General features: G+C 37.2%; 1 protein-coding gene across 3 annotated transcripts in view; it reads right to left on the bottom strand.

Moving 5' to 3' along the window:
• Positions 1–709: 709 nt before the first annotated feature.
• LOC121726977 (centaurin-gamma-1A) overlaps positions 710–26099 on the bottom strand; it is a 240349-nt gene continuing 214959 nt past the window's right edge. For 2 of the 3 annotated variants that reach the window (XM_042114641.1, XM_042114642.1), the window contains exons 4-15: positions 11701–11842; positions 11107–11241; positions 9907–10034; positions 7959–8486; positions 6393–6558; positions 5769–5966; positions 4949–5106; positions 4394–4505; positions 3764–3881; positions 3254–3373; positions 2133–2349; positions 710–1739 (exon numbers count right to left, since the gene is read on the bottom strand). In XM_042114641.1, coding sequence (XP_041970575.1) covers positions 1311–1739; positions 2133–2349; positions 3254–3373; positions 3764–3881; positions 4394–4505; positions 4949–5106; positions 5769–5966; positions 6393–6558; positions 7959–8486; positions 9907–10034; positions 11107–11241; positions 11701–11842 — 2451 coding nt within the window. In that variant the 3' untranslated portion in view covers positions 710–1310. Of the gene's footprint in view, positions 1740–2132; positions 2350–3253; positions 3374–3763; positions 3882–4393; positions 4506–4948; positions 5107–5768; positions 5967–6392; positions 6559–7958; positions 8487–9906; positions 10035–11106; positions 11242–11700; positions 11843–20466; positions 20524–26099 lie in introns of those variants that run through there. The other variant, XM_042114643.1, reaches the window with a different exon arrangement.

Below are 26099 nucleotides of genomic sequence, written 5' to 3'. Positions count from 1 at the left end.
GCTTGAACGTTACCATGGTAACGCCGCGATGGCTTCCCGGTGAGTAAGCGACAGCGGACAGCCACCGGCTATATGATATTTACTTCTATTTCTTTTGAACAAGGTGCAAAATGCAAGTTTAATTTGGAAGTACTGTAAGCAGTGACATAAGCTCGCACTGAGCACCCAGATATACAAAAATTATAGTGCGTAACTTCTATATGCATAGTTGCTTTGTGTGTTCAAGCTTTGTGTACTAAAAACGTGTATATTTTATACAAGTATCATGTTTAAAAAAAAGTTTAAGAATACTTACGTAAAAAAATAATATTGAAAAATAGCTACCTATTTCAAAAGTTTCTGTAACACTGTTTTGATCTTTTACGAATTTGTAGTAAAATTATGGAATTAACATTGTTTTTCGATATTTTTCCTTTGAAATAATATTAACAAAATACTATTAAGTACAAAGCTATTTAACCATAATTTTACTTTTATCATGTCAATATAATTGTGTTTATAACGACGTAGTATTTAACAAAGTCCGTATTACAAGTTTGTGCAAAATGTAATGTACGATGATGTCTAAATGTTTTTCTCAGTTAATAACATAGTATAAATTCAATAACAAAAACTAGCGAAAATTAAACCAATTTTTAGCACTTTCGAAATAACTAATAGATCACCAAACATTTCTTCATTAAAAAAATATTATAATTATTTATTTTAACGAAACAATCATAGGGAAGGTTTACGGAAAAATAATAAAATATTTCAACTAACATAAAAAGCACCGAACAAATAAAACACGAGAAATAAAAATCTATACAAAATATACATACAAAGATAGGTGTGTGCACCTATATTTAAAGTAACAAATATTCTTTTGACAATATTTTAAGTAATAATTGTTGAAGTAGAATCAACCTCGCAAAGTTTCTACAACTTTTCCAGGGGAAACACCAAATAGCAACAGATTAAAAACTGTATACACACCTAAGTAACATTCAGTTACTATATTAAACATTTCGCCTACAACTGATTTCGTCAGCCTTATGAAGCTTCTATGCTATCACGTGAACTCTAAAAATTGTGATTGTGGTAACTATAATCAAAATGACGAGACTGGGCACAGAATTTCATACAAATTTCGACGCTTTACATGAAGTTTTGTGCCGCAATTCGCCGTTCGGACTCCATCGAGCATCAACCCGGTGTTCATCCAAACTTGTAGTTGAAAAAGACAGCTCCTGGCCTATAATACTTGTACCAAAACTTCTAACAAATCACTAGATTATGCCCGCAACATTATTATAAACAGAGACAAAAAATTATACAATACTTCCGCATTTACCATTGGTTAGAGACAAATTTGGTCCTAGGGATGCCCGTCCCAGAGTAGAGTGGCTGTAGCTGCCAGGGAGTTCGAAACCGTTATTCATGTACTGGTTGTTCTGCAACCCGATGAGTATTTCTACCAACGCGTTGGCAGCGCTCTGGGCGTTTAACAGCTCGAATATAACGCAGTTGCATTCGGGTTCCGGGTTCTTGGAGCTCTTGGTGCTCGCCGTGGAGCTCGTCGAGTTGGTTCCCGTGGAGTTGGTTCCGGAACCGGCCGGGGGGTTCGGGTGGAGGGGGCAGGTTATCTGCAGGTTCTTGGGGTACTGCGTGGGTATGCCGGACAGGTGGTTGGCGGCGGCGCGCGCGTAGAACACGCACGTGTGACCGTCCGAGTCCGGGAAGTTAGGGTTGCCGTTGTGCTGTAACATTACACAAATTTTATGTTATTGCAAATTGTAATACGGTCGAAGTAGTACACCGTCTTGTCGACGGCCATATTTGTTGTAGATATTTTATAACACAGTAACATCAATGTGCGATTACTGATATAATATTATTATATTGAATAGGTAATGTAATATAATTTGTCTTTCATAGCAAACATGTCGTTGGGTTACAATCTATTCCCATGTAAAATCTGACAGTCCTAAAAAATGTGATGCTGAAGTATGTAACGCACAAATAAACGTCCAGCAGTATTCTCAACCTATGATCATACTTATCATTTGACTTTTAACACTACACGTTATATTTCCATAAGTATATTCAGTATCTATTTTACTATTGACAAGATGAGTGATTGACCAACATACCCATATCAACAGCTGCGCAGCGGGCAGATGCGCCGCAGCAGCGGCCGCTCTCAGTGCGAGCGCGCGGTCGAGCGGCGCGGGCGCACGCGGCGGGGGCGCGGCGAGCGCTCGCACCAGCGACGCCACAGCGCCGCGCGCCGCCGCCGCCCGCAGCGCCTCGCCGTCCGACGTAGACGCGGTAAGGAACGCACGACGCTCATATTTTAAGCGTATCCACCTGGAAAATGTAATAAAAATAAATGTAACAAATGGCTGGTCTTTTCCGCCTTACACAGGTGGCCGGCGCCTCACCGGCACGTACACGTATGTTTCTGTGAGTACCTGTGTAAGGTCGCCAGGGGAGTGCCAATGCCAGCCTGCCATGAATGTGGCGCTGCGGCGGACACAGCCCAGCACACCTTCGAGATGTGCTGGGCCGTGTCCTCCCTCCTCCCGCTCCCGAGCATGGTGCGCTGCATGCTCGAGAGCGATGAGGCCTGGCAAGCGGCGGTCTCTTTCTGCGACATTACAATTTCGCGGAGCGGGACAGAGAGGAAGATCCCATCTCTCTGCCGCTCCGCCAGCGTAAGACGGGAGTGCGGTGGCGTTCGTTAAACATCCGTTAAACGAAGCTCCGGGCAAGGATGGGAACCTGCCCGGCTTAGCTTTTTTTTTTTTTTTTTTATGAAATAAGGGGGCAAACGAGCAAACGGGTCACCTGATGGAAAGCAACTTTTGTCGCCCATGGACACTCGCAGCATCAGAAGAGCTGCAAGTGCGTTGCCGGCCTTTTAAGAGGGAATAGGGTAATAGGGGAGGGTAGGGAAGGGAAGGGAAGGGAAGGGAACAGTTGAGGGTAGGGAAGGGAATAGGGTAGGGGTTAGGGGATTGGGCCTCCGGTAAACTCACTCACTGGGCGAAACACAGCGCAAGCGCTGTTTCACGCCGGTTTTCTGTGAGAACGTGGTATTTATCCGGTCGAGCCGGCCCATTCGTGCCGAAGCATGGCTCTCCCACGTATAAGCTAGTCATGGCGTCGAGGGGAACGCTTGAGTTTGCCGAAGCGTTCCCTAACTTTGGTGAAAGTCCGGTCCTTTTTGAGGTACAGTAGCAATAATTAATTATAATAAGGTTTCTATTACCTTTCCTTCTCCTCCCTGGTGGCTGTGGCAACGGGTTTGACGTGTCCGCGCGGCTCCGCCTCCCACACGGAGTTGGCCAGCGTGTTGCCGATGGACACCATCACGCTCACGTGACCCAGCCTAGAAACACGATTATATTGATGTTACAATTTATAACATTTCTCCGATTGTATATCTTTATAGTATTGTCTTACATTAGAGTTTACTGTGAAAGGGTCTTTTTTATTTAGAACAAATAATTTCTGAGCATTTTTACATAAAGTCTAAACCAAGTTTATCTAATGCAGAGTTTCAACAGCGCCATCTCAGGATCAGTAGATGATACTTTTTTCCAAATTCGAGACTAAAGTTACTTTATTTTCTTTTGCACGTAGTTAGAATTTCTTCCAGCCTTAGCGATTTGAGCCGTACTAACCGCTAATGCAGAAAAAAAATAATGCAGAAAAAAATATTATGGCGATCTACATAGACTGATTTATATGTTCTAAAATAAATAAAAAATTTACTCACGGCCACTCGTCGAGATCTAGTGAGCGCACTCGCGATATATGCGAGCCGAGATTCCGGTGTATGCCGGAGCACTCTATACATATCAGCACGCCGAGGTTAAGGCTCGCCCAGTCAGGGTCTATAGAGAGATAAGAGAGTTATTTAAAAATGTTTATTCATTTTCATTTGTATGGCTAGATTCGAATATTGTTTGGAAACGGCCACTTGGAATGGCCGCTCGCATCCAACAAAAGCAGACGGGAGAATGCATTCCACGTAAGTGATGAATAGAATCATAATTGCGCATGCAGCTTTTAAGATGAAATTTGCTGTAGAGATTCTTGGGAGTCTCAGGAAAGGACATAGCGTTGTATTTATCCCGGAAAAGTTTAGGGCTACCGCATTAAAGAAGTTATGAGCAACATTTAGTTTTAATAAGTTAGGGGGTAAGTACTATCCGAGTTGCTGGAGTATGCTGTATCTACGTAATTTGAACGGATTATGTCAATCTCAGCGGACAAAACAAGACTAACATTGACTTGACAATACATATTTTAAAAACTTGACAAATATTTTTAAATTAATTAACTCAAGAAATTACTTGTCAATTTTTCTGATAGCACAAGCACAATATGAATTTAAATTAATTACCTGGTGCACCGCAGTCGCAGCATTTATCGTTCCCCTTGACGCGTCGTATGTAGTGCGTCGCGCGCACGTCGCCCGTCGAGTTCGCGCCCGTCGGTGCCGGCTGCCGGGACGTCTGAAATATAATAGCCTTTATTATTACTTAGTTCCGTGAAACATGTTCACAAAATACTCAGTTGTACTTTTACTTTAATAATTAATAATAAACTTAAAAAAAAACAATTAAGGGTTTATTTATTATTTTTTTGTTTATTTTTGCTCTATCATGGTATGGAACCCATTGTGCGCGAGTCCAACTCGCACTTGGCCGAATTTGTTCATTTATTTGTCATTTTACAGGTAACAGACTGCATCGAAGAAGAAACGGAGGTGCATTAAAATAGAAGACAGGTCTACTTGGGTACTACCAGAGAAGTTGATTCATAGGCAGATGGCGGAACTACGTAATTTGGTCGCGTTACGTCAAACCCAGCCAACAGATCATCAGATCACCAGTATTGAATTGGCATGATTCGACCAAGTGACATCGCGTCGGGTAACAGATGCTGGGGTACATACCCGGCCCTGCAGCGAGGCCAGTATCTGGGCCTCGACGGCGGCGACCCAGGCGTCGCGCTCGGCCGCCGCCGCGCCGCCGCCCGCGCCCACCTCCCACCGCCACCGCTTGCCGTCCAGGCTGACGATCGTAAACTCGTACGACGTCGCGCCGTCACCTTCTGCAATAAAAACATATTATATAATAATATTTACATTGTTGCATTAACCCATCAATCCCCAAGCAGCAGCCGGCTGCCGAATAACAATTGATAATCTATTGTGTCTGCGATACCCACGATGGAGGTGGAGGTGACGGTCAATGACATAAGACATTGTCTTCAAGGCTGGGATAAAAGAGTGTTTCCAATATTATTTTATCAAACTACATAGTGTAAACTACGATGCTAGTAGACGATTTTTTTCTTTCCATTTCTTTGCATACAAATAAACATTTTGCCTCATCATAATTCATAAGTCTATGATGAAACTCGTAAGCAACAAGCTATGTCCGAAATTAGGTGACTCAATAACTTATAGACTTTCAAGGAAAAGATCCTTGTTTGCTTAGAATAATAGATAATAATCGTTTTACAAATTTCTAACTGCTCAAATCAGTACCAAACTTTTTAGAGTTTAGATCAAGATATCTCTAAATAGCCTTACACAGTATTCTCAAAGAGCTGTCATGGCTTACCGAAAATGCATTCCACACCACCAATCTAAATGTCACATAGTAACCGCACACCAATTAAATACAATAATTACACATCAAATTGGTCGCCTTTAAGTTCTGTTTACATTAACATCTCAATAAACACAATATAATAAAGTCATGTCCTACCTTCATCCCCATCTTTCTTCACCCCGCTGCTCTTCATCCGTCTGTGCCGTTTCTTCACATGTGGTGTGTCCTTGTCCGTACCATTGGTAGACCCCACCTCCAGGTCTATGGACTGGCGGCTGCAGGTCGGCTCCTTCATGGTATCGAACGCCGAAAGCAACGCCTTGTCGGTCGCGCGTGTCGGCTTTTCTTTGTAACCTGAAATTATTTTATGGTGGGTATTTTTTTATTTTAAAAGTTTTTGAAGCGCTTGGATGCTAGTAAAACTATTGGCATCTTTTACTAATGTGAAAAACTTGTGTTTGGCACTTTTGGACTTCAGCCTAACAATGTATTAATAAAACTCCACTATAGTGAAGAGCATATTTATATGATAACATTTTTAGTTCTTGTGATTTTTAGTTTTTGTGTGACATAATAGTTATTTTAATTGTACTACTTTAAATAAATTAAAGTGTAAATATTATTTTAAATTAAATCTATGAAGTAACTGAGATCAGTTACGAATTAACGTAATGACTAATGGTATTTTTTTTAAAACAAAAACATAATATATGCATGTATGGAAAGAATTATTTTATAAAATTAACAGATGTTAGAAGAATAACAGCTTTTTTTACTAACCTATTGACAGTCCTCCGATACTATCGTGTATATCCAAACTCGTGTATCCATTGTACCCAGGTACTGTTGTGATGATAGATTTGGAGCCCCTCGGCTTCTGGCCCGGTACCTTCACCGTCACATACTGCAGAGAGATCTCCTTGCCGTTCACATCTTCCATGTAGTCCTGAAATTTACATATTTGTATTATAAGTAAATAAATAAATTTTATAGACCAGCCATTCTACAAGTGTGTTCCGAATAGCCCTGAGACTCAGCAAGGACCTTGTAGGGGCTCAGCAAACAATACATAAATTGTTTTTAGAAATGACATCAGACACCAGCATGCAGATAATTTATTCAAAGACAAAAAATTCTTTTTTTGAGGGACGTTTTTGTTAAAAGTTTGAAAACCAATGGTATAGAGCAGGGGTCACTAAATGGCGGACCGCGGTCCGCATCCGGACCGCCGACCCATTGTATGCGGACCAAGCATGTTCGAAGATGAACTTCGATAAAAATTAATTTCGGTCTCGACATACGGATGAACATAATATAGCAACAATAATTGTCACTTTTCTCATTGATATAAACAAATACATATCTTTGTAATTTCGTTAATAACATAATATTATATTTTTTTTTAATGTGTGGACCACGAAGGTCATTTTATTTCTTAAAACGGACCCCGAGCGGCGAAACTCATTGGTGACCCCAGCCTGCCTAGCATACGCCAACGAGATATCTCACTCTACATGTTTTCTCGATGTTTGATGGTTTGTCTCTTCATCTCTATTGACCCTAGCATGACAAACATTTTTCCTCGCGTAGATCTATCATCGAAATAACACATTTTTATAGAATTTTGTCGAGATAATGTCAAAATTTTGACATTATGAGACGAGTAGTTTTTAATTATCTCGAGAATGAGATATCTCGTTGGCGTATGCTAGGCAGTCAGGTATAGACTATAGACAATTATTACTAATAGTGCCTTCACACGGCGCGTATTATCGCAAGCCGCGCCGCGCCCGCTCGAGCCACGCGCCGTGTGAAGGGGTGGCTCGGGCTGGCTCGAGCAGGCGCGTTTAATATCACGCGCCAGCTCGAGCCACGCGCCCTAAGGAAGTGGTGGCGTGGTTGCGTTCTCTCGGCGCGTGCTACCACGAGCCGCGCCGCGCCCGCTCGAGCCACGCGCCGTGTGGCGTAAGAATGAATCTTGCTTGTTATAACAAGCAAAAGGTTAAAACTTAAAGGGAGCTCCAGAACTTTTAGCGCAATAAACAAAGACCCACGTAATAACACTCTTTCTCTGAGCCAAATTCCATCAAAATTGGTTCAATAGTTTACCTATGGCAATTGCAATGCAGATGTTTACATAACATGATGTGGTAAATTGAGGTTGTATAAGCCACCATATGGCTATAATATTATGAGAATTTAGTACCAACTTGACATTGGTTGCATAACACTAATTTGCAAATTTTTATGATACAAATTAAACTAATTACTTGATCTAAATATTCTAATGTCTAACATAATCATCTTAATTAAACTCTTGTAACAAATAGAAAAATTCACACTTACATGTAAACTCGGGTGATAAGTAAGCCGACCATCATCACATAGAGTCACATATTTCTTCTTCCACTCTTTATTTAGCGCCTTACTGCTCTTCTTATACAAATAACCCTGTTTTAATGGTATAGCTCTCCCCGAGCCCAGTTCACCATTCTTTAACCTGTCATCACCCTTCTTCGAGGGGGTGAAAAGATTTGATCTCCGTCTCGTCTTTCTTGATGTGGTCGGGGTAGAGGAGGGTGTTGGAAGATCTTTGATTTCTTTCGCTGGCTGCAAGTTGTCCAGACAATGGGGTGCGGTAAACTTGACGTTGTTGTTTTCCGTCGCAATTGATACAAGTCCTGATGACGATCCATGGCTACCGAGGGAGTTGCCCCACCGAGACGATGTATCTGAGCCATTTGTACTATGAATTTCTACTACATGTGTTGAGGAAATACCACTGCTATTTGAGGAGGCATCAAAGGAAGATGCTCCTCTGTGTAGGTGATGTGAAGAAGCAGAAAGTGTATGATGACTTCTTGGCAATGAGTCCTGAGAAAAAATTACGAGAAAAATATTAATAATACTATTAGTAACAAGTATAATGTAATTAAATAAAAACTGTGTAAGGTCACAGAATAGTAAGGTATAATTTAATCCCTCCATTGCGGATTCTTGGAAATATATTGTTATTATATTGCTCTCGCGGTCGAATTCGACTGCTTGGGTGTTGTTAAGTTAATATCTAAAGTAGAGACATAAAAACGACAATCCATACTAATATTATAAATGCGAAAGTGTGTCTGTCTGTCTGTTACCTCTTCACGCCCAAACCGCACAACCGATTTTACTGAAATTTGGCGTGGAGATACCTTGAGTCCCAGGAAAGGACATAGGATACTTTTTGTCCCGGAATTCGGAAAAATGTACGGTTCCCGCGCGATAAACGAGTTTTGGCGCAACGGAGTTGCGGGCGTCATCTAGTGTTTTATAATACCAAAAGACTATAACAGCTTTCCAATTATTTATACTAGAGGTATTTGTTTATAATGTTGTGTAGTTTTTGATTTCATTCCAGTACCCTAAACAGAAATTTTGTGAACTGTATGTTTATTTGGATTTTTTTTTAAATAAATGTTTTTGTACCTAATCTACATAACATTATCTTGTTTGTGAATCACTCCTATAGATAAATGCCGTATTGATTGATCCTGATAAGATGAGAGTGTTTTCAGTTTTTATCAAAAACAAGCTCACAACTCTTTACCATGCCCTTTTCTAGGGTTCCATACCCAAAGAGTAAAAACGGGACCCTATTACTAAGACTTTGTTGTCTGTCCATCAGCCATCTGTCTGTCTGTGTGTCTCTAGGCTGTAACTCAAGAACGGTAATAGCTAGAGAGTTGAAATTTTCACAGAGTTTGTATGTATATATGTTGGCGCTTTACCAATAAATACTAAAAACAAAATAAATTTAATATTTAAGGGGGGCTCCCATACAAAAAACACAATTTCATGCCCGAGTCCGAGTTGCACTTGGCCAATTATTTTTTATCTTGTATACCTACCAAGTAGGTACCCTCTTTTAAAAACTTTTTACATTGCTTTCAAAATTAATTTGTGTCAGCTTGAGCAATAAAATGATACATTCTGATCTTATTATTATAATTTTAACAACAGTTACAGCTTGTAAGGGATAAGTTATTATTTATGGTATTGGTATTAGCTCAATTCATGGAAGGTTTAACTTTGGCATTTGCAAAGTAATAATTGCTTCAATGTATTGAAATTTACCTGACCTCGGGTACAAAAGGCTTTTGTTGTGACTTTGCCATTGTCAAATGCCAAGTTTATCGTTATTTACGGCATTGTCGAAAACAGGTCTAGAATCACGCCTCGACTAGTCTAGAATCACGCCTCGACTAATCGCCCGTGGTTAATCGAGCGTAGAGTTCAATTTATCAGTTCGTACCTTGTAAAGAAATGTTGAATGGTTATGGCTCGGTGAGTTCGCCAGCGGCTGCGGTGTCACGGGCCTCGAGCCTGCCGACAGGCACTGCGACGACGCCGACAATCTCGTGCCCACTATCTTCTGACACGCTAGAAAAAACACCGATACATATCACCACAGGAATGCAATAATTAGATTAGGTCATCTCCAACGACTAGAACCACACGAATTTATGCGCACAGATACACTAGTTAACGGCGGGTAGGATGCTAATAATCATGCAGAACACTTTATACAATCGAAACAATAAAATCCCAAACACGCACATTCAAATTTGGCCGATTTTCGACGGTCGCGCTCCTCGGCTCTTTGTATATTGTAGCACGAGCTCCTCCGTCTCAAACTAGATATCGGTGACATGTTAGACTTGAATAAAAGCGTTTTATCCATGTCGCCATTCAGAAATAATAAAATATTCACAAAAACACCACGCAATTCAACCGGCAAACGGCGATTTATGGACGTCAAAAATGTAAACAATGCGGAACGAAGCGAAACGTCAACGCGTAACGACTGCACCGCTCACGACCGGTGTTACCACTGCGCGCGTCCGACCTCCCCATTCCGAGTCACGGCGTACGTAAACTTCATCCGATATTATCATCATCGGGCATCGGCATTCGTCACGCGAATAAACAACTTGTGCGTACAAATTATTATTTACGACCAATAGCTCATTATGTAATTTAGTAAAACATCAGTCAATTATTGGAATTTCAACAATCCACGCTATTAATGAAAGTCAATCAATAAAAAAATGTCGAAAGTAATTTGATAGCAAAAAAGTGTAACTTTAATGTTGCAATTATTTCTCCGCACTTAAAAAATATCAATGATTCCGCCTGTTTTGAAGTAATACAATTTAATTTTGTTATTAAATGGTCATTAAACACAAAATTATGAAAAACAATAATTATTAAATTATTTTTTAAGATATTTAGTACTTACTAATATTAGACGCTTACGAATTATTACGATTGCTTTAATTTTTGCAAAATTTCCTGAACTAGGTAAGTACTGAGTTATGAGTAGTACTGAGCTTATAATATTATATTTTTATTATTACATATTAAAATCCCGTATTTAAAATTGACGCGCGACATTGTCCACAATTTTTAAGCATCACACAGTACTTCGCAAAAATGATTAAAAAACACTCACCATCTTGGAACACCCTTTCCACGTTTAATCCGTACGTCGCACACGTTTCGTAATACGAGCATCTTCGTAGTTCATTCGATAACTTGCGAGCACGATTATCGTCCACTACGCGTGGACTGCTTTCACTTATGGCATCTGGAAGAGCAACAGATTTATAATGAGGAAATATTCTAGAATCTAGTAGTACCAAACCAAGTAATATAAAATAGTAAATATGAATGTATGCAAATTAAAACGCACGCAATTATGTTAATTTCATAGGGATTGCACATGCAAATTCAAATCGCAGATCATTGGGGACGTCCAAATAAGGATCAAAATATTTTTTATATTATAAGTAGGTAACATTATTACTTCAAGATATCGTATTCTGATAACAATAAAAATAACCGTTTATTGGTACCTATGCGAAGTCTTGGGAATGTGTCTAAATTATTTAACCACTACGGCTAGGCTCTCCAAAACAATACGTTTCAAACACTCGCTTATTAGTTATTACATACGATTTGTAACCGTTGACTATATTGTGCTTACATGGGTACATGTCACATTATGCAGTCTATATTGACTTTGTATAATAAAAAGTACACTCACCTTGGGTCCCGACAAGTATGATAGGGATTTCTGCTGAGTTTCTGTAGTGCGACATTTTATTGAAGAAATTTGAAACTGTATTGTAGCTAATTTCGTTTTCAAGACTGAATACGAATATGACGGCATCCACCCATGCTGTAAACTGTAACAAAGAAATGTAAACTTTATTTTACGTACAAAAATGTTTTATTAGATGTAAGTAGGTAAGTATATTAAAGGCGCATATTTTTAATAATATTTAATTTTGTATCAAATGAAAAACATTTATGACCATTTCCGAAATACACCGATATTTCTTTTGTTGTTTAACAGGCAATGCGCTTTACAGACCAAAATAAAATCAATAACTTTATATCCCGCCAACTCCATTATATGCAATTATGTACTGTCAAGTAACAACTACGCCAAATGTTATAATTTTTATAAAAAATATTAACGAATGCAACTGTATATTAAGGGATTTCATAGCACCAACATCCCACAACACATTTTTTTCTAATTATCTACTTTTAAATATTAAACCATTGAAGAACAATATTATTAAATGTACATAAGTAATAATTTCTATGATTATTTTTAGCAATTCCATACTATTAAAGTAAAAAATGTTCAATAATTTTCAAAATATTATGTTCTTAGCAATCAGTAGGTACTAAAAGTAGGAAATTGTTATTTTGCATGCTAAGAGTTTATAAAGCCCTCGTAACTTGCAAAAAATCATACCCCTCATTTTTAGCCATATTGTATTGCGAAGGGTAATTTCACCCTCTCATAGACGACGAAAGGGTTTTACCTTCGGATATGCGATAAAAATATTACGATGTGGTAACACTAGCAAGATAAGATGTCACCTCACAGTAATATTGATTATTGACACGAGATTATTTAAAAATATTATTTTATTCTAACAATATGACGTATTGTAAGTAGGTACCTAACTTTAACAATAGTGAAGACGTATTGTAATTAATGTAATCAGATGGACAATAAAATACAAATTAGGGTTAATAATCATAACATAACAAAAACGTTTGAAGTTATATTATTTTTATAATGAGTATAACTTCAAACGTTTAACTTAAGAAAATATATTATTTTTCCCTTGTTTTGGGCAAAAGGAAATCTTGAAGCTGGTAACATTCATAGAGTAGAGTATTTTTAGGGTTCCGTAGCCAAATGGCAAAAAACGGAACCCTTATAGATTCGTAATGTCTGTCTGTCTGTCTGTCCGTCCGTATGTCACAGCTACTTTCCTCCGAAACTATAAGAGCTATACTATTGACAATTGGTAAGTATATGTAGTCTGTAAACCGCATTAAGATTTTGATACAAAATGGAAAAATTATTAAAAATTTTAGGGGTCCCCATAGGTACAACTGAAACAAAAAAAAATTTTTTTCATCTAACCTATACGTGTGGGGTATCTATGGATAGGTCTTCAAAAATCATATTGAGGTTTCTCATGTTATTTTTTTCTAACCTGAATAGTTTGCGAGAGAGACTCTTCCAAAGTGGTAAAATGTGTGTCCCCCCCCCCCCCCCCCCCCCTCTAACTTCTAAAGTAGGGGCATGATAAGTCTAAAAATAATATATAATGTACATTACTATAAAAACTACCAACGAAAATTGGTTTGAACGATATCTAGCAAGTGCTTTTTTTATACGTCATAAATATATGTGTAGTCTGTAAACCGCATTAAGATTTTGATACAAAATGGAAAAATTTTAGGGGTCCCCATAGGTACAGCTGAAATTGTATTGAACGAGATCTAGCAAGTAGTTTTTTTATACGTCATAAATGGTAAACCTTAAATTAATTTTCATTAAATCAACTGAAATATAAAAATAACTCAAAAACCTTTTAATTTCATTAAAATAAACCTTATTACTGCTGCGGAACCCTTCATGGGCGAGTCCAACTCGCACTTGGCCGCTTTTTATTTTTTGGGCTAGGCTAGGACCAAGCATCAAACATCATCCTTCATCTTTGGTTTTTGAGGATTTAAGCACTTTGCAAGCACTTGGTTTATTTGGAAATACATAGTACTATTAATTTATTTTTACGTCACCGTGTCTTGTCAACCTGAAAATTTCAGCCCCAGAACCAGAGGTAATTGCAAATAAGTACCCGTAATTTCCCCCTACTTAATTGTAACCAGTAAATTTGCAGTAAATCACAGTCAGAGTAAGTATGACATCATGGTAGATAATTATTATGGTGTACAAAAAGAACACAGCGAGTTTTTTAACTAGACAATAATGTTTATCAATCTATAGCATTATCATAACAGTCAAGTCATCCGACCTAAATTGGCATGCTGCTAGCACATGTCGAGCTTTCTATGTAGGTACCTCCTGGGAAAGTATTTTTATTGCGTAGGTACCTACTTATAACGCTATTGTTCCATTTCAAAAATAGAACACAAGTCTTTTATTTCCTACTGGCTACTACTCATGCCCGCCACTAACTTGATAGAAAAAAAAAATCCTCGAATTTGGTAAAACCCACCGTCCCACGTAAATCCTAAATCCACAAACATGATACACAACCACAGATTTTAGTACACAACCTTCCCTATTCCCAATCATATTCCATTAACAGTGGGAGGGCGACTCGTGGGACGAACTTATTGATTTTCCTACATCCCTGCACGCGCTAAAAATATAATTTCGTGTCCCCTGGCCATATTTTACCCTATAATAAACTTCCACTCGAATTGAGATGCGTAGGAAGACGTCATCACGTCACCCCTTCCTCTTGAATAGCGTTCGAAGGCAGGACAACTCGCGCGTTCCGATGGCATAAAAGAAAAAATACGAAACAAAAGAGCGAAGATCTTTTGTTCTCGACACGATGTGGGGGGAATTTTGAACACTGGCAATAATAATACCTACAAACTACTCTCGGCTTCGTCTCGCAAAAGTCAATACTGCACGAATTTTTACGGACTCTTGACTCCTGAGAGTACATAGGTACTTAGGATTGGGACTATCACGGTAATGGACTTTTTGAATAGTGCATAATAGTCTAACCATTTATTCTATAGGTAGGCTTTAAGTCAATTAGAGTTTAGATCAAGTACTTAAGATATATCTAATAATAACCTGAGACGACTCGGTACGCGATAGCAAAATCATTGTACTTTTAATACATATAAGAAAAGAAGATTTGTAGATGGCGAGAAGAAAAAAAACCGGCCAAGTGCGAGTTGGACTCGCCCATGAAGGGTTCGGCAGCAACAATAAGGTTTATTTTTTATGAAATTAAAAGGTTTTTGATTTATTTTTATGTTTTAGTTGATTTAATGAAAGTTAATTTAAGGTTTACCATTTATGACGTATAAAAAAAACTACTAGCTAGATCTCGTCCAAACCAATTTTCGTTGGTAGTTTTTATAGTAATGTATATCATATATTTTTTTTTAACTTATCATGCCCCTACTTTAGAAATTAGAGGGGGGTGACACACATTTTACCACTTTGGAACAGTCTCTCTCGCAAACTATTCAGGTTAGAAAAAAAATTATATTAGAAACCTCAATATGATTTTTCAAGACCTATCCATAGATACCACACACGCATAGCTTAGATGAAAAAAACATTTTTTTATTCAGTTGTACCTATGGGGACCCCTAAAATTTTTAATACTTTTTCTCATTTTTGTATCAAAAATCTTATGCGTATTTGTATCTTAATGCGATTCACAGACTACATCTACTTACCAAGTTTCAATAATATAGCTCTTATAGTTTCGGAGAAAAGTGGCTGTGACATACGGACGGACAGACAGACAGACATGACGAATCTATAAGGGTTCCGTTTTTTTCCATTTGGCTACGGAACCCTAAAAATGCAAGTCAATAATATTATATAATATCTATTTATTTAATGTTAATGTAATAAGTACTATATTATATATTTTTTTTAGACTTATCATGCCCCCACTTTAGAAATTAGAGGGGGGGGGACACTTTTTACTACTTTGGAAGAGTCTCTCTCGCAAACTATTCAGGTTAGAAAAAAATTATATAAGAAACCTCAACATGATTTTTTAAGACCTATCCATAGATACCCCACGCGCATAGCTTAGATGAAAAAAATTTTTTTTGTTTCAGTTGTACCTATGGGGACCCCTAAAATTTTTAATAATTTTTCTATTTTTGTATCAAAATCTTAATGCGGTTCACACACTACATATACTTACCAAGTTTCAATAGTATAGCTGTTATAGTTTCGGAGAAAAGTGGCTGTGACATACGGACGGACAGACAGACAGACAGACAGACATGACGAATCTATAAGGGTTCCGTTTTTTGCCATTTGGCTACGGAACCCTAAAAATGCAAGTCAATAATATTATATAATATCTATTTATTTAATGTTAATGTAATAAGTACTTACATTCAATTATTCTAATGAAATCACGGAAAATTATAAGATAATATGAGTAGCTGCTCTATACTAAAATCGTAAACAAAAACATGCCTGATTGAAATGTAGGTGGGCGGGTATAATCACTTGTGTTTTGATAAACATCTAGGTACCTACTGGCTAGACGTACTTCATTAATTTGAATTGAAAAACAATGTTTTTCTACAGATAAGGAAGGATTTAGGCAACAAGATAGTAGCCATCTACATGATAGAGCTACTTTGCCAATCTTCTTACTTACTTAGAATTTTTACAACTTAATGATAGGTAGGTACTCGAAATTCGTAGTGTGGGCAATAGGAACCATGCATTATGCCGTACATAATAAAAACTATGGAATCCTACGAGATGTCCCGTCTCTAGCTATCTCCGAATTTCATACCGTCCGCCCAGCTATTATTTACCCTTAGGTAAAGAGGTAACAGGCAGACATACAAGTAAGTAAACAGACAAACACAATTTCACATTTTAGTATAGAAGTGTGAAGATGGATACTTACTAAATACTAATATTAAAACATATTTGTCGGTTGCACCAGAGGCGTGGTTAAAGTTATGGTTATAGTTAAGGCTAAATTTATCTTTAACTTTAACCTTAACTTTGACCGGAGAAATTGACAGACAACAGCTGGTCCAACAATGAACGTGGGCGGGGGCGCGTCTGGTAAAGGAGAACTGTCAAAAATTAGTTTTTGTATGATGAGTGATGACAGCGTTAGTTCCTTTTTTCGCCACGTGCATTTAAAACTTTGTCGAGCTCTGTTGGTTGGTTATGGTTATGGTTAAATATGGCGTCTTGATGACGCCCATTTTAACTTTAACCAAAGATTTGACATTTTGCATTGTACCTAGTTAAAGTTATAGTTTTAAGGTTACAGTTATGGTTAAAGTTACTTGGTGCAACCCAACCTAAAAGTTTGTTATGTGAGTCCTAACAAATAACAATAATAGGTACTTATTGTTATTTGTTAGGACTCACATAACAAACTTTTAGGTTACTACAGTAACAGAATTCGCTAATTCCAAATCTCATCATCTCTTGACTCTTCATAATAATATTATCTCTTTCAATTTCACAGAAAAACATCAGCAATTTAATACGGCGAAAAATGTTATTTTCTAGTCCATTTTATTAAAGGCCCCATTTAGTTTTTCCAGGGGCCGCTTCAATTAGGCACAGTGTTGTTCAAGTAGCAAGTAGCGTTGTCCTTTAAAATACAAGGTATTTTAAAGGACAACTATACGTAGGCATAGGCAACGTCAGTGTTGCCAGACGGCCAACTCGGTTTCTCCCCAATTGTTCCCCGAAATCCCCCCAAAATTCGGGATTTCAAGAAAAATCCCCCCACAAATTATAAAAGAAAATTTTTGTTCATTATGAATGGGAATTTCACAAATGGATACGATGAATGTACACTATTTCTGCAATAGCGTCCAATCTTTACAGAATCAGCATCTTCGCGAGCTCCTTGATCATTTTTATGGTTCCGTAAGTCGTAACCAAAGGGTGAAAACGGGACCATAGTACTTAGATTTCGCCGTCTGTTCCCAGACTTTTTCCTCCAACAATCCCCCAAAAAATTGTTCCCCCCAATTTTCCCCCCATCATCTAAAAAAACCCCCAAATTTGGGGGTATTCCCCCCAATCTGGCATCACTGGGCAACGTACACTCCGTTACAAAGTTATTCTACTAGGATAGGCTTTATGTAGACGACATAAGGATCACTTTTTTAAACTTTGACGTAAAATTACTCTGAATGTACTGTCGCAAACAACGGAAAAATGGGCATGTATTTTTTGCAAAACACAATAAACTAAGTCAAAACTCAAAACATGTAAAACGTTTTAGCTTTTGGATAATTTTAGGCGTAAGTACGTACCTATTTTGCATACCTAGGTCACTGGTAATACCATATGAAGTATATTTAAAGTAATACTTATTATTAGCAATTTACTTAATATCTATCCTAGGTAGTAGGTCCAAGGTCACTTTATAACTTTCGAAATTCGTTCTAATTTTACAATTAGATTAGGCTGTTACTTGTAAATATAATGGTTATGGCAAGTACCTAATCATAATAATATTATGTATCTACTTATTTGAAATAACATGTAATTACCCGTCTTCCTAAAAGGAGGAGGTTATATAATTATATTACGTTCGTCTGTTTATATTTTTGTTAAGTAAAACAGTCACTAGGTGAAGTTAAAGCACCTAATATAAGTCACCTTATTCTCAAAAGAACCAACTTTTTGAGTTGACTGTACCTTAACATTTTCCTACAAATTTTACAATAAGACTAAAAACTATTCACTGGTCATGACTGTACAATGTTGTCCTTTAAATATCCTCTTACACAGTACTCCGCAGATAGGACAATAACCCTCGAGCCCTCATTGTTCTCAAACCCAGCGTCCTCCACTTCTGTCACGATTCCAGCCTTACAGATTGAGTAGGGTAAGCCACGGTACACTCGATCATTGGTGACTGGTCCGACATGCTCGACGCAATATTAATTGGTCGCCCAACCAAAGAATAACTCTCGGTATGTCACAAAGTATAATACATAATTGTCATAAAAAAACTGCGTAAGAGAAAAAGTAACACTGAGATGTCAAAACTAACCTAACCTACCCCAAAATTTAAAAGAGACTATAAGCTATGCAAAAAATTAAAACTTACCAGAACAAAATGTCTTTCGTTTGGTTAAATTTTTCCATATTGAATAACCCATCAATCCCCAAGCGGTACCCGGCTGCCGCATAACAATAATTGAAAATCTATTGTGTCTGGAAATCCCACGATCGAGGTTTTACGAAGAAGAGAGAAGAAAACACAGAACCTATTATACGTAAAGCTTTAAAAATTTAAAAATCGTAGCTGTAACTCTATGTAAAAAACTTTACAGCGCAGTACATAAATTCTCATCAAACAGTATTTTAACTTTGCTACTGCGAGCGAATTCTCGCAGTAAATCAAGCGTCGTGTAGCGACTGCATAATTTACACTTTTGGGTTCATCGTAGTCGGATAAAACGAACTAAATATCCCAATTAAAGTTGATCCTGTGTTAAAATATAATTTTGAACGCAAGACCGAGAGAAGTAACACGATATAGCTCAAGATTTTTTAGCAAAAACTAACGTAAAAAGGTTCCCTAAAATGCTGGTAACGACACTGGCCTCTTTTAAGTACTGAATTTCAATAATGAACCTAAGAACTAGCATAGAATCTACACAGTACACACCTATTATGCCTTACTCCCATAGGGGCTAGGCGGAGACTAGAGACCTTCATTTAGTTTTTAGAGCAACACTGACACGGTTTCCTTTCAACCGTATTTGTCTACTTTTATATCTCATCTAATCTCACGTTGGGGAGAGGGAGGGTCTCGGAAAATCTCACGTAATTTTTTTCTCAACAATATAATACTATTTTGGTCCATTTCATCCAGATTGTAAGTATTCGTAAGCGTAATCGTTATGACAATAATTAAGATCATTCACAAATTCGTTCGAAAGAAAATCTACTGACTGTCAATCAAACCAAACGCTTACGTAAGAAACCCACGTTTTGAAAAATCTCACGTGAGGTTTGGGGGGGGGGGGGGGGGTTGAATAAAATCTCACGAAATCTCACCAGGGGAGGGGGGGGGGGGGAATAAAAAAACACCTCACGTAATTTATGGACGCCCCTCAACTAGCCGGGACCCAAAGTGTAAAAGTAAAATTTCATTTAAATCTGTCCAGTGGCTTAAGCGGAACAATGTTTTAGACATTCCCATTAAATGTTAGTAATAGATATTGTTTCTTAAAACCTACTGTATAAAAGTTCATAAATATAATTTTCTGAACATTCACGGTGACTTGCAACAGCTATAGCCGGCAAGTTCAAAAGCGGCCAGCGACCGTAGGCTGAAAGGTCGGCTTGAGATTACACCTACTGAAGGGCACTAAATTAATGAGTGACATTTCATTAAAAAATCTGAATTATTATACCCATACTAAAAAAATGATGTTATTACTTATTGATTAGCTTAGAAATATTAAGTTAGTTTAAAGAATTTTTGCCATAAAAATCAGTATTATAAATTATCCAAAAACACCAAACATAAAAGTAAGGTAAAATACACCATATTTACTACGTTACACATATACAATAAACATTAAATTAAACGGATTTTAACATTAAAAACCCAACTACCTTTTGCAGTAGCTCAAACTTAAAATAACTGCGACCACGTAACAGTTATCTAATCCTGTTAAACGATCAGTCAGACACTGGACAAGTCATAACATACAAAACCTATCTTATTACATAAGTACATTAACTCACCAGAATTAACCACTTGTGAGTAGTGAACCACTGTAACCTTTACCGCGAAGCCCTAGTCGTCTGGGCGGCAAGCGGACTCCGACTAGGGCGGGCGGGAAGGCTCGGGCGAAGCCTGAATATCGCCGTCTCGCTCGCACCCGCCCAGGGCGAGTGCATCCGCTCCCGAGCGGTGCATTACCAGGTAGATTAGATTATATAATATAATACCTAACGGCAAATACAACACCCTGTTTATATCTTCAAAATGTTGAATGTGTTGTTACAATTTCATTTCAGTCTATTCGTCTTAATTATATATCTTATATATAAAAATGGATTTTCAAATGTGTTAGTCGCGCTATAACTCGAAAATGGCTAAACGGATTGGGCTGATTTTAGTCTTAAAATATTCGTAGAAGTCCAGGGAAGGTTTTAAAGTGACACGAAGTTCACCGGGACAGCTAGTAATATATATAAGTAAATCATAAATTGTTAATTCAAGTGATAAAAAATTTAGCAACTTCTATGTTATATTATAGGAGGTTCTATGTTCTATGACCTATGTTATATAGTATATAGGGCCACTTTGACATTTAAAGTATTACATTAATGCTGATGGCGCCATGTTATCCTGAATGAAATCTATTTTTTTCAGTTATTCCCAAATAGTAAATACCATATTAAGTATACGGTTACGGTACATACTATATGGTTTGTGAATTGTCCAATATATTACCAACGCCCAAAATATAGTTTCTTTATTCCCGTTTCCAAGACACAAGTCAAAGAGCTAAACAAGGCCAATCTATGCTTAAGACTAGGTCAGACTCAAATTCCCAAAAGCTACATCTCTAATCTTATCGATCGATAACTATCGAGACATAAAATCGATCTCCTATCAGATAGGTGATGGCCCGTCACCAAACGTCAGATAAGCAGATTATACCTGTCGTTTATTATGTCTGGGTTTAGTGAACTCGGTTTAGATATCTCGGAGTTTGTGGTAAAATCATCTTTAGTGCGTCGGCATAGGATCCAAATAAAGGTAAAATAATTCAAAACAAAATGTAGCCTCACAATATAAATATCATTTGTGATTCGGTAGAGCAACTCAACAGCTTTTCTGAAATCCAACTCACTCGACAGACAATTCAGACGCAAGAATAACGCATGCATGACGTGAAGCTGCATAATTTTGCTACCTGCAATGTACATAATATTATACAAATTAGAATATACAAATTCAGTAAATATACACAAAATATTTTTTTACACAGTGCTTAAAAGTATATTATATTAATATGGCCTTATTAAAATTGAATTGAATATTAATACGGCCTAATCTAAGAAACACCTAAATCTAAGAAATCAAAAGTTATCTGAAATTACATTGATTTGCGTGCCCCAATTCGGACGGCCTAATATTATTAGGACGGTCTCCACTCTACTGTATGACACTTATATTGTGTACTTAGGATAACACGACCGTATTCATGAGCAATGGACACTCCCGATTTTATCACGTTATGACTCCGCCACGGTTTGGCCGCGGTACAATATCGTTATGAACTTCGCTTTATGTGTCTATAAATTTTAGGCAAATGATTAATCGCCTGCATAAATGCTTGTGATAATCTGTAGGCTGTGGAACACTGCAGTCTGCACAGATATTGGAATTTGGACCTATTAACAAACTATAAAATATATACATATGATTATAATAATATACAAATAATACAATGTGTCTCGACACCCAGTGTCCGAACCTCGTCATGATGTATGGCATATTTTGTATAATAATAATCTATAAGTAGTAAGTATACGTATAGGTATCTATTAATCAAAATATTTAGACGCGTCAAAACTCACAAAACTGCATACGACATCTATCAGTTATCTCAGTTTGGTATGGAGATATACTTTGAGTCTTGGGAAAGGACAAAGGACAATTTTTACCCCGGAAAAATTTACGGTTTCTGAGCGATAGCCGAATTTCTGCGAAAAGGAGTTGCGGGAATCCACTGGTAATAAGTAAATAAAAAAAATGTGCCAAAAATGTTTGACTCGTCTCGTGATTTCAACATTAGTATAGTTACCAAAATATTATAAAAAAATATTGTTTAGTCCCTTCCTATTTTTCGTTTAGTACAATTTCCTGCCAAGTATATTTTCTCCTTTACTAAAAAAAGTTAAAACGAGCTTGTTTATTACACTGGATTGTAGAGTCGTAACTCGTAACGCTGGTAAAGGAAGCGCCGGTCTCCGGAAAATACTTATTACCGCCTTGTCTTGCCTCTAATAAAAACAAACTTCTTGCACAGTCGGATAAAATGAAAGGATGTTTATTTTTTCTTACAATGTGCGGAGACTTCTCTACGAGTAAGAGTTCTTGCTTCTGCTGGGAGAACTTTCTTATTACTTAGCTCTACTAAAATTGTTCAAGATTTTGTGTCAGTTTTTAGGGTTCCGTAGCCAAATGGCAAAAAACGGAACCCTTATAGATTCGTCATGTCTGTCTGTCTTGTCTGTCCGTCCGTATGTCACAGCCACTTTTCTCCGAAACTATAAGAGCTATACTATTGAAACTTGGTAAGTAGATGTAGTGTGTGAACCGCATTAAGATTTTGATACAAAAATAGAAAAATTATTAAAAATTTTAGGGGTCCCCATAGGTACAACTGAAACAAAAAAAAATTTTTCATCTAAGCTATGCGTGTGGGGTATCTATGAATAGGTCTTAAAAATCATGTTGAGGTTTCTTATATCATTTTTTTCTAACCTGAATAGTTTGCGAGAGAGACTCTTCCAAAGTAGTAAAATGTGTGTCCCCCCCCTCTAATTTCTAAAGTGGGGGTATGATAAGTCTAAAAAAATATATGATGTACATTACTATAAAAACTACCAACGAAAATTGGTTTGAACGAAATCTAGCAAGTAGTTTTTTTTATTCGTCATAAATGGTAAACTTTAAACCAACAAAAAAAAATTTTTTTCATCTAACCTATGCGTGTGGGGTATTTATGAATAGGTCTTCAAAAATCATATTGAAGTTTCAAATATTATTTTTTTCTAACCGGAATAGTTTGCGAGACAGACTCTTCCAAAGTGGTCAAATTTGTGTCGCCCCCCCTCTAATTTCTAAAGCCTTAGGGGCATGATAAGTCTAGAAAAAATATATGATGTACATTACTATTAAAACTACCAACGAAAATTAGTTTGAACGAAATCTAGCAGGTAGTTTTTTTTATACGTCATAAATGGTAAACCTTAAATTAACTTTCATTAAATCAACTGAAACATAAAAATAAATCAAAAACCTTTTAATTTCATAGAACATAAACCTTATTGTTGCTGCGGAACCCTTCATGGGCGAGTCCAACTCGCACTTGGCCGGTTTTTTTATGTTGAATTTAATTAATAATATTGTTGTTTGTGAAAAATATGCTCATTTAGGTATGTCCCTAATGACTATAATATTTCTATTTGGTTCTGCGAATCATGGCAAATAGAAAAAAATCGGAGAAACAGTCAAGTAAACTCATAATAAGCTTGCAGCTGAATAAATAATAAATTAACCAGCCTGATAAATTAATTGTAACGCCATCTAGTTCTACTAATTCGTAGTTGTACAAATTCCAGTCACAAAGAACGAATAAACATCTAACCTTTCGGATAGAGTCGCGAAACACATTCCTACAATGTAACTGAGCTCATGCACAGCATTTTGGAGCGTTTTCATTGGCGTATGACGAACGGTGACGTTCTTTTAAATTTAGAACATCGAATCGTTTTTTTTTTTATCTGCAAAACTGTCAAACGCCACATACAATTTGGCCACAATTGGAGGTTCAACGGAGCGCTATCAGGCAGGAAGCGATGCGCAATGCGGAACAGGACATTAGATTTTTACAGCGAATCTCATGTTTTGGGTCACCCTTCCGTCGATAAGCCGTTGCGTGTGTTGCCATTATATTACTGCAATATGACCATATAACGATAAACGTATGGACTAGTTCCGTGGTATGGACTATAATTATAGAGTATAGACTATAGACCAATCGATAGAACGGAAGGTTTTCAGTAAGGATGCCTGCATAACTTTTTTGGTCGTTATTAAACATCCACCATTAGTAATCCATGAAAGCATAGATATCGTGTTAATTCAAAGCCTAAAACACGATACCAAATTTTATGACAGAGTCCAGACGCAGGCTGTAGGACTAAACAAATGTACAGTCCGTAGTTCCATACGTCCAAAGTGATCGAAAACACAAACTTTCGCTTTTATAACATCTTCTCAACAATACATTTTAAGTTATTAGGATATAATAGAGCCTTGGTCCTCAAGTAAACAACTCTTTTACCGGTTAGCCGTTACTTACTCAAAATAATTATGTTAGGTACGAGTATATCATAAGATACTCGTAACATACGACATATTTGGCTGCTATTGACCGGTCCGTAATCTCTGCCGCCCACGTATATGATCGGCTTATTCTCGAGTTTGTTCAATACATTTTAGTCCCATTTCATTCATATTTATTAGTGATTCATAAAGCCATTTGAATTCACATATTTGTCAAATATTGCCTTATTTTGTTACGACCTTCCGACCGCCTTTTATAGAAAGTTTTATTAGAAGTTAGAACCAGCAGCGTGGGGTTCCTACAACTTCATTTGCATTGGCTACACTTGCCCTTTTCTATTTGTGATTTGGAAGATCTTCATTTAAATCTCTGCCTTTTAAACAAGTTAGGTACTGCCTCTAAAGAAGAACCAGCCTTTACCACTGATTGGAATACTTTGATTATCTAATAACATAATACTCAAACTCTATAATAGGGATAGGCTCGCAAAAGTCAACTTGTTGTTCCGCCAAGCAGAGGCGGTTATAGTTATGAGTTACGAGTTACGACAGTACTTGATTTAGTATGTTCTTATTGTCACTGATACAGCTGCGGCGTCAATCGCTAGATTCCCAGTCTGGATCAGTGGCTAATTAGGTTAATGTCCATCAAGCAATATTTGCATTTCGGTGACCGGTTTGCTCGTACCTACATAAAAATATGTAAAGAACTTTTCACATAGTCAAGTTGAAGCATCCATAACATTATACCTATATTCGGGATTACTATTTACTTACTATGCAATAAATGCATTGATTTTCGTAGATACACAACGTCCTCGGAACTCTACAATTCTGTAATTGCTTGTTACATCACTTAAGTGATTAATTAATATTTAATTTGAATAAGTACACTTATTCAAATTACATTATTCTCAAGTTGGCGGCGTGGCGTGGAAACTGGAAAATGCGTACCGCACGCAACCGATATCGACAGCGCCGTGTATGGACCTAGCGCTAGAAACCAGCTAGATGCGTTGGCTAACTATGCGTGTATTAAATGACTTTTTTCTTACTGGCAACATAGATAAAAACTGAACGCATTATGTATACTATACTATACATTATCGTACAGATTGTGTATTCCTTAAAATTTATGTCAGTGGCTTAAAAAACCTCTTTTTTGTACCTTTAATGTAGGTTATTATTTAATTTTCTAAGTACACCTCTACCGACACATCAAAAGGGTATATCCTATCAAACATTCATCATACACCTACCAACACCGTATAAACCTGTAAATCCAAAA

This window comes from Aricia agestis, chromosome 5 (assembly GCF_905147365.1).
Source record: "Aricia agestis chromosome 5, ilAriAges1.1, whole genome shotgun sequence".
Lineage (NCBI taxonomy): Eukaryota > Metazoa > Arthropoda > Insecta > Lepidoptera > Lycaenidae > Aricia > Aricia agestis.
Note: the sequence above shows the minus strand (reverse complement) of the source record. Positions and strands in the feature narration are given on the sequence as shown.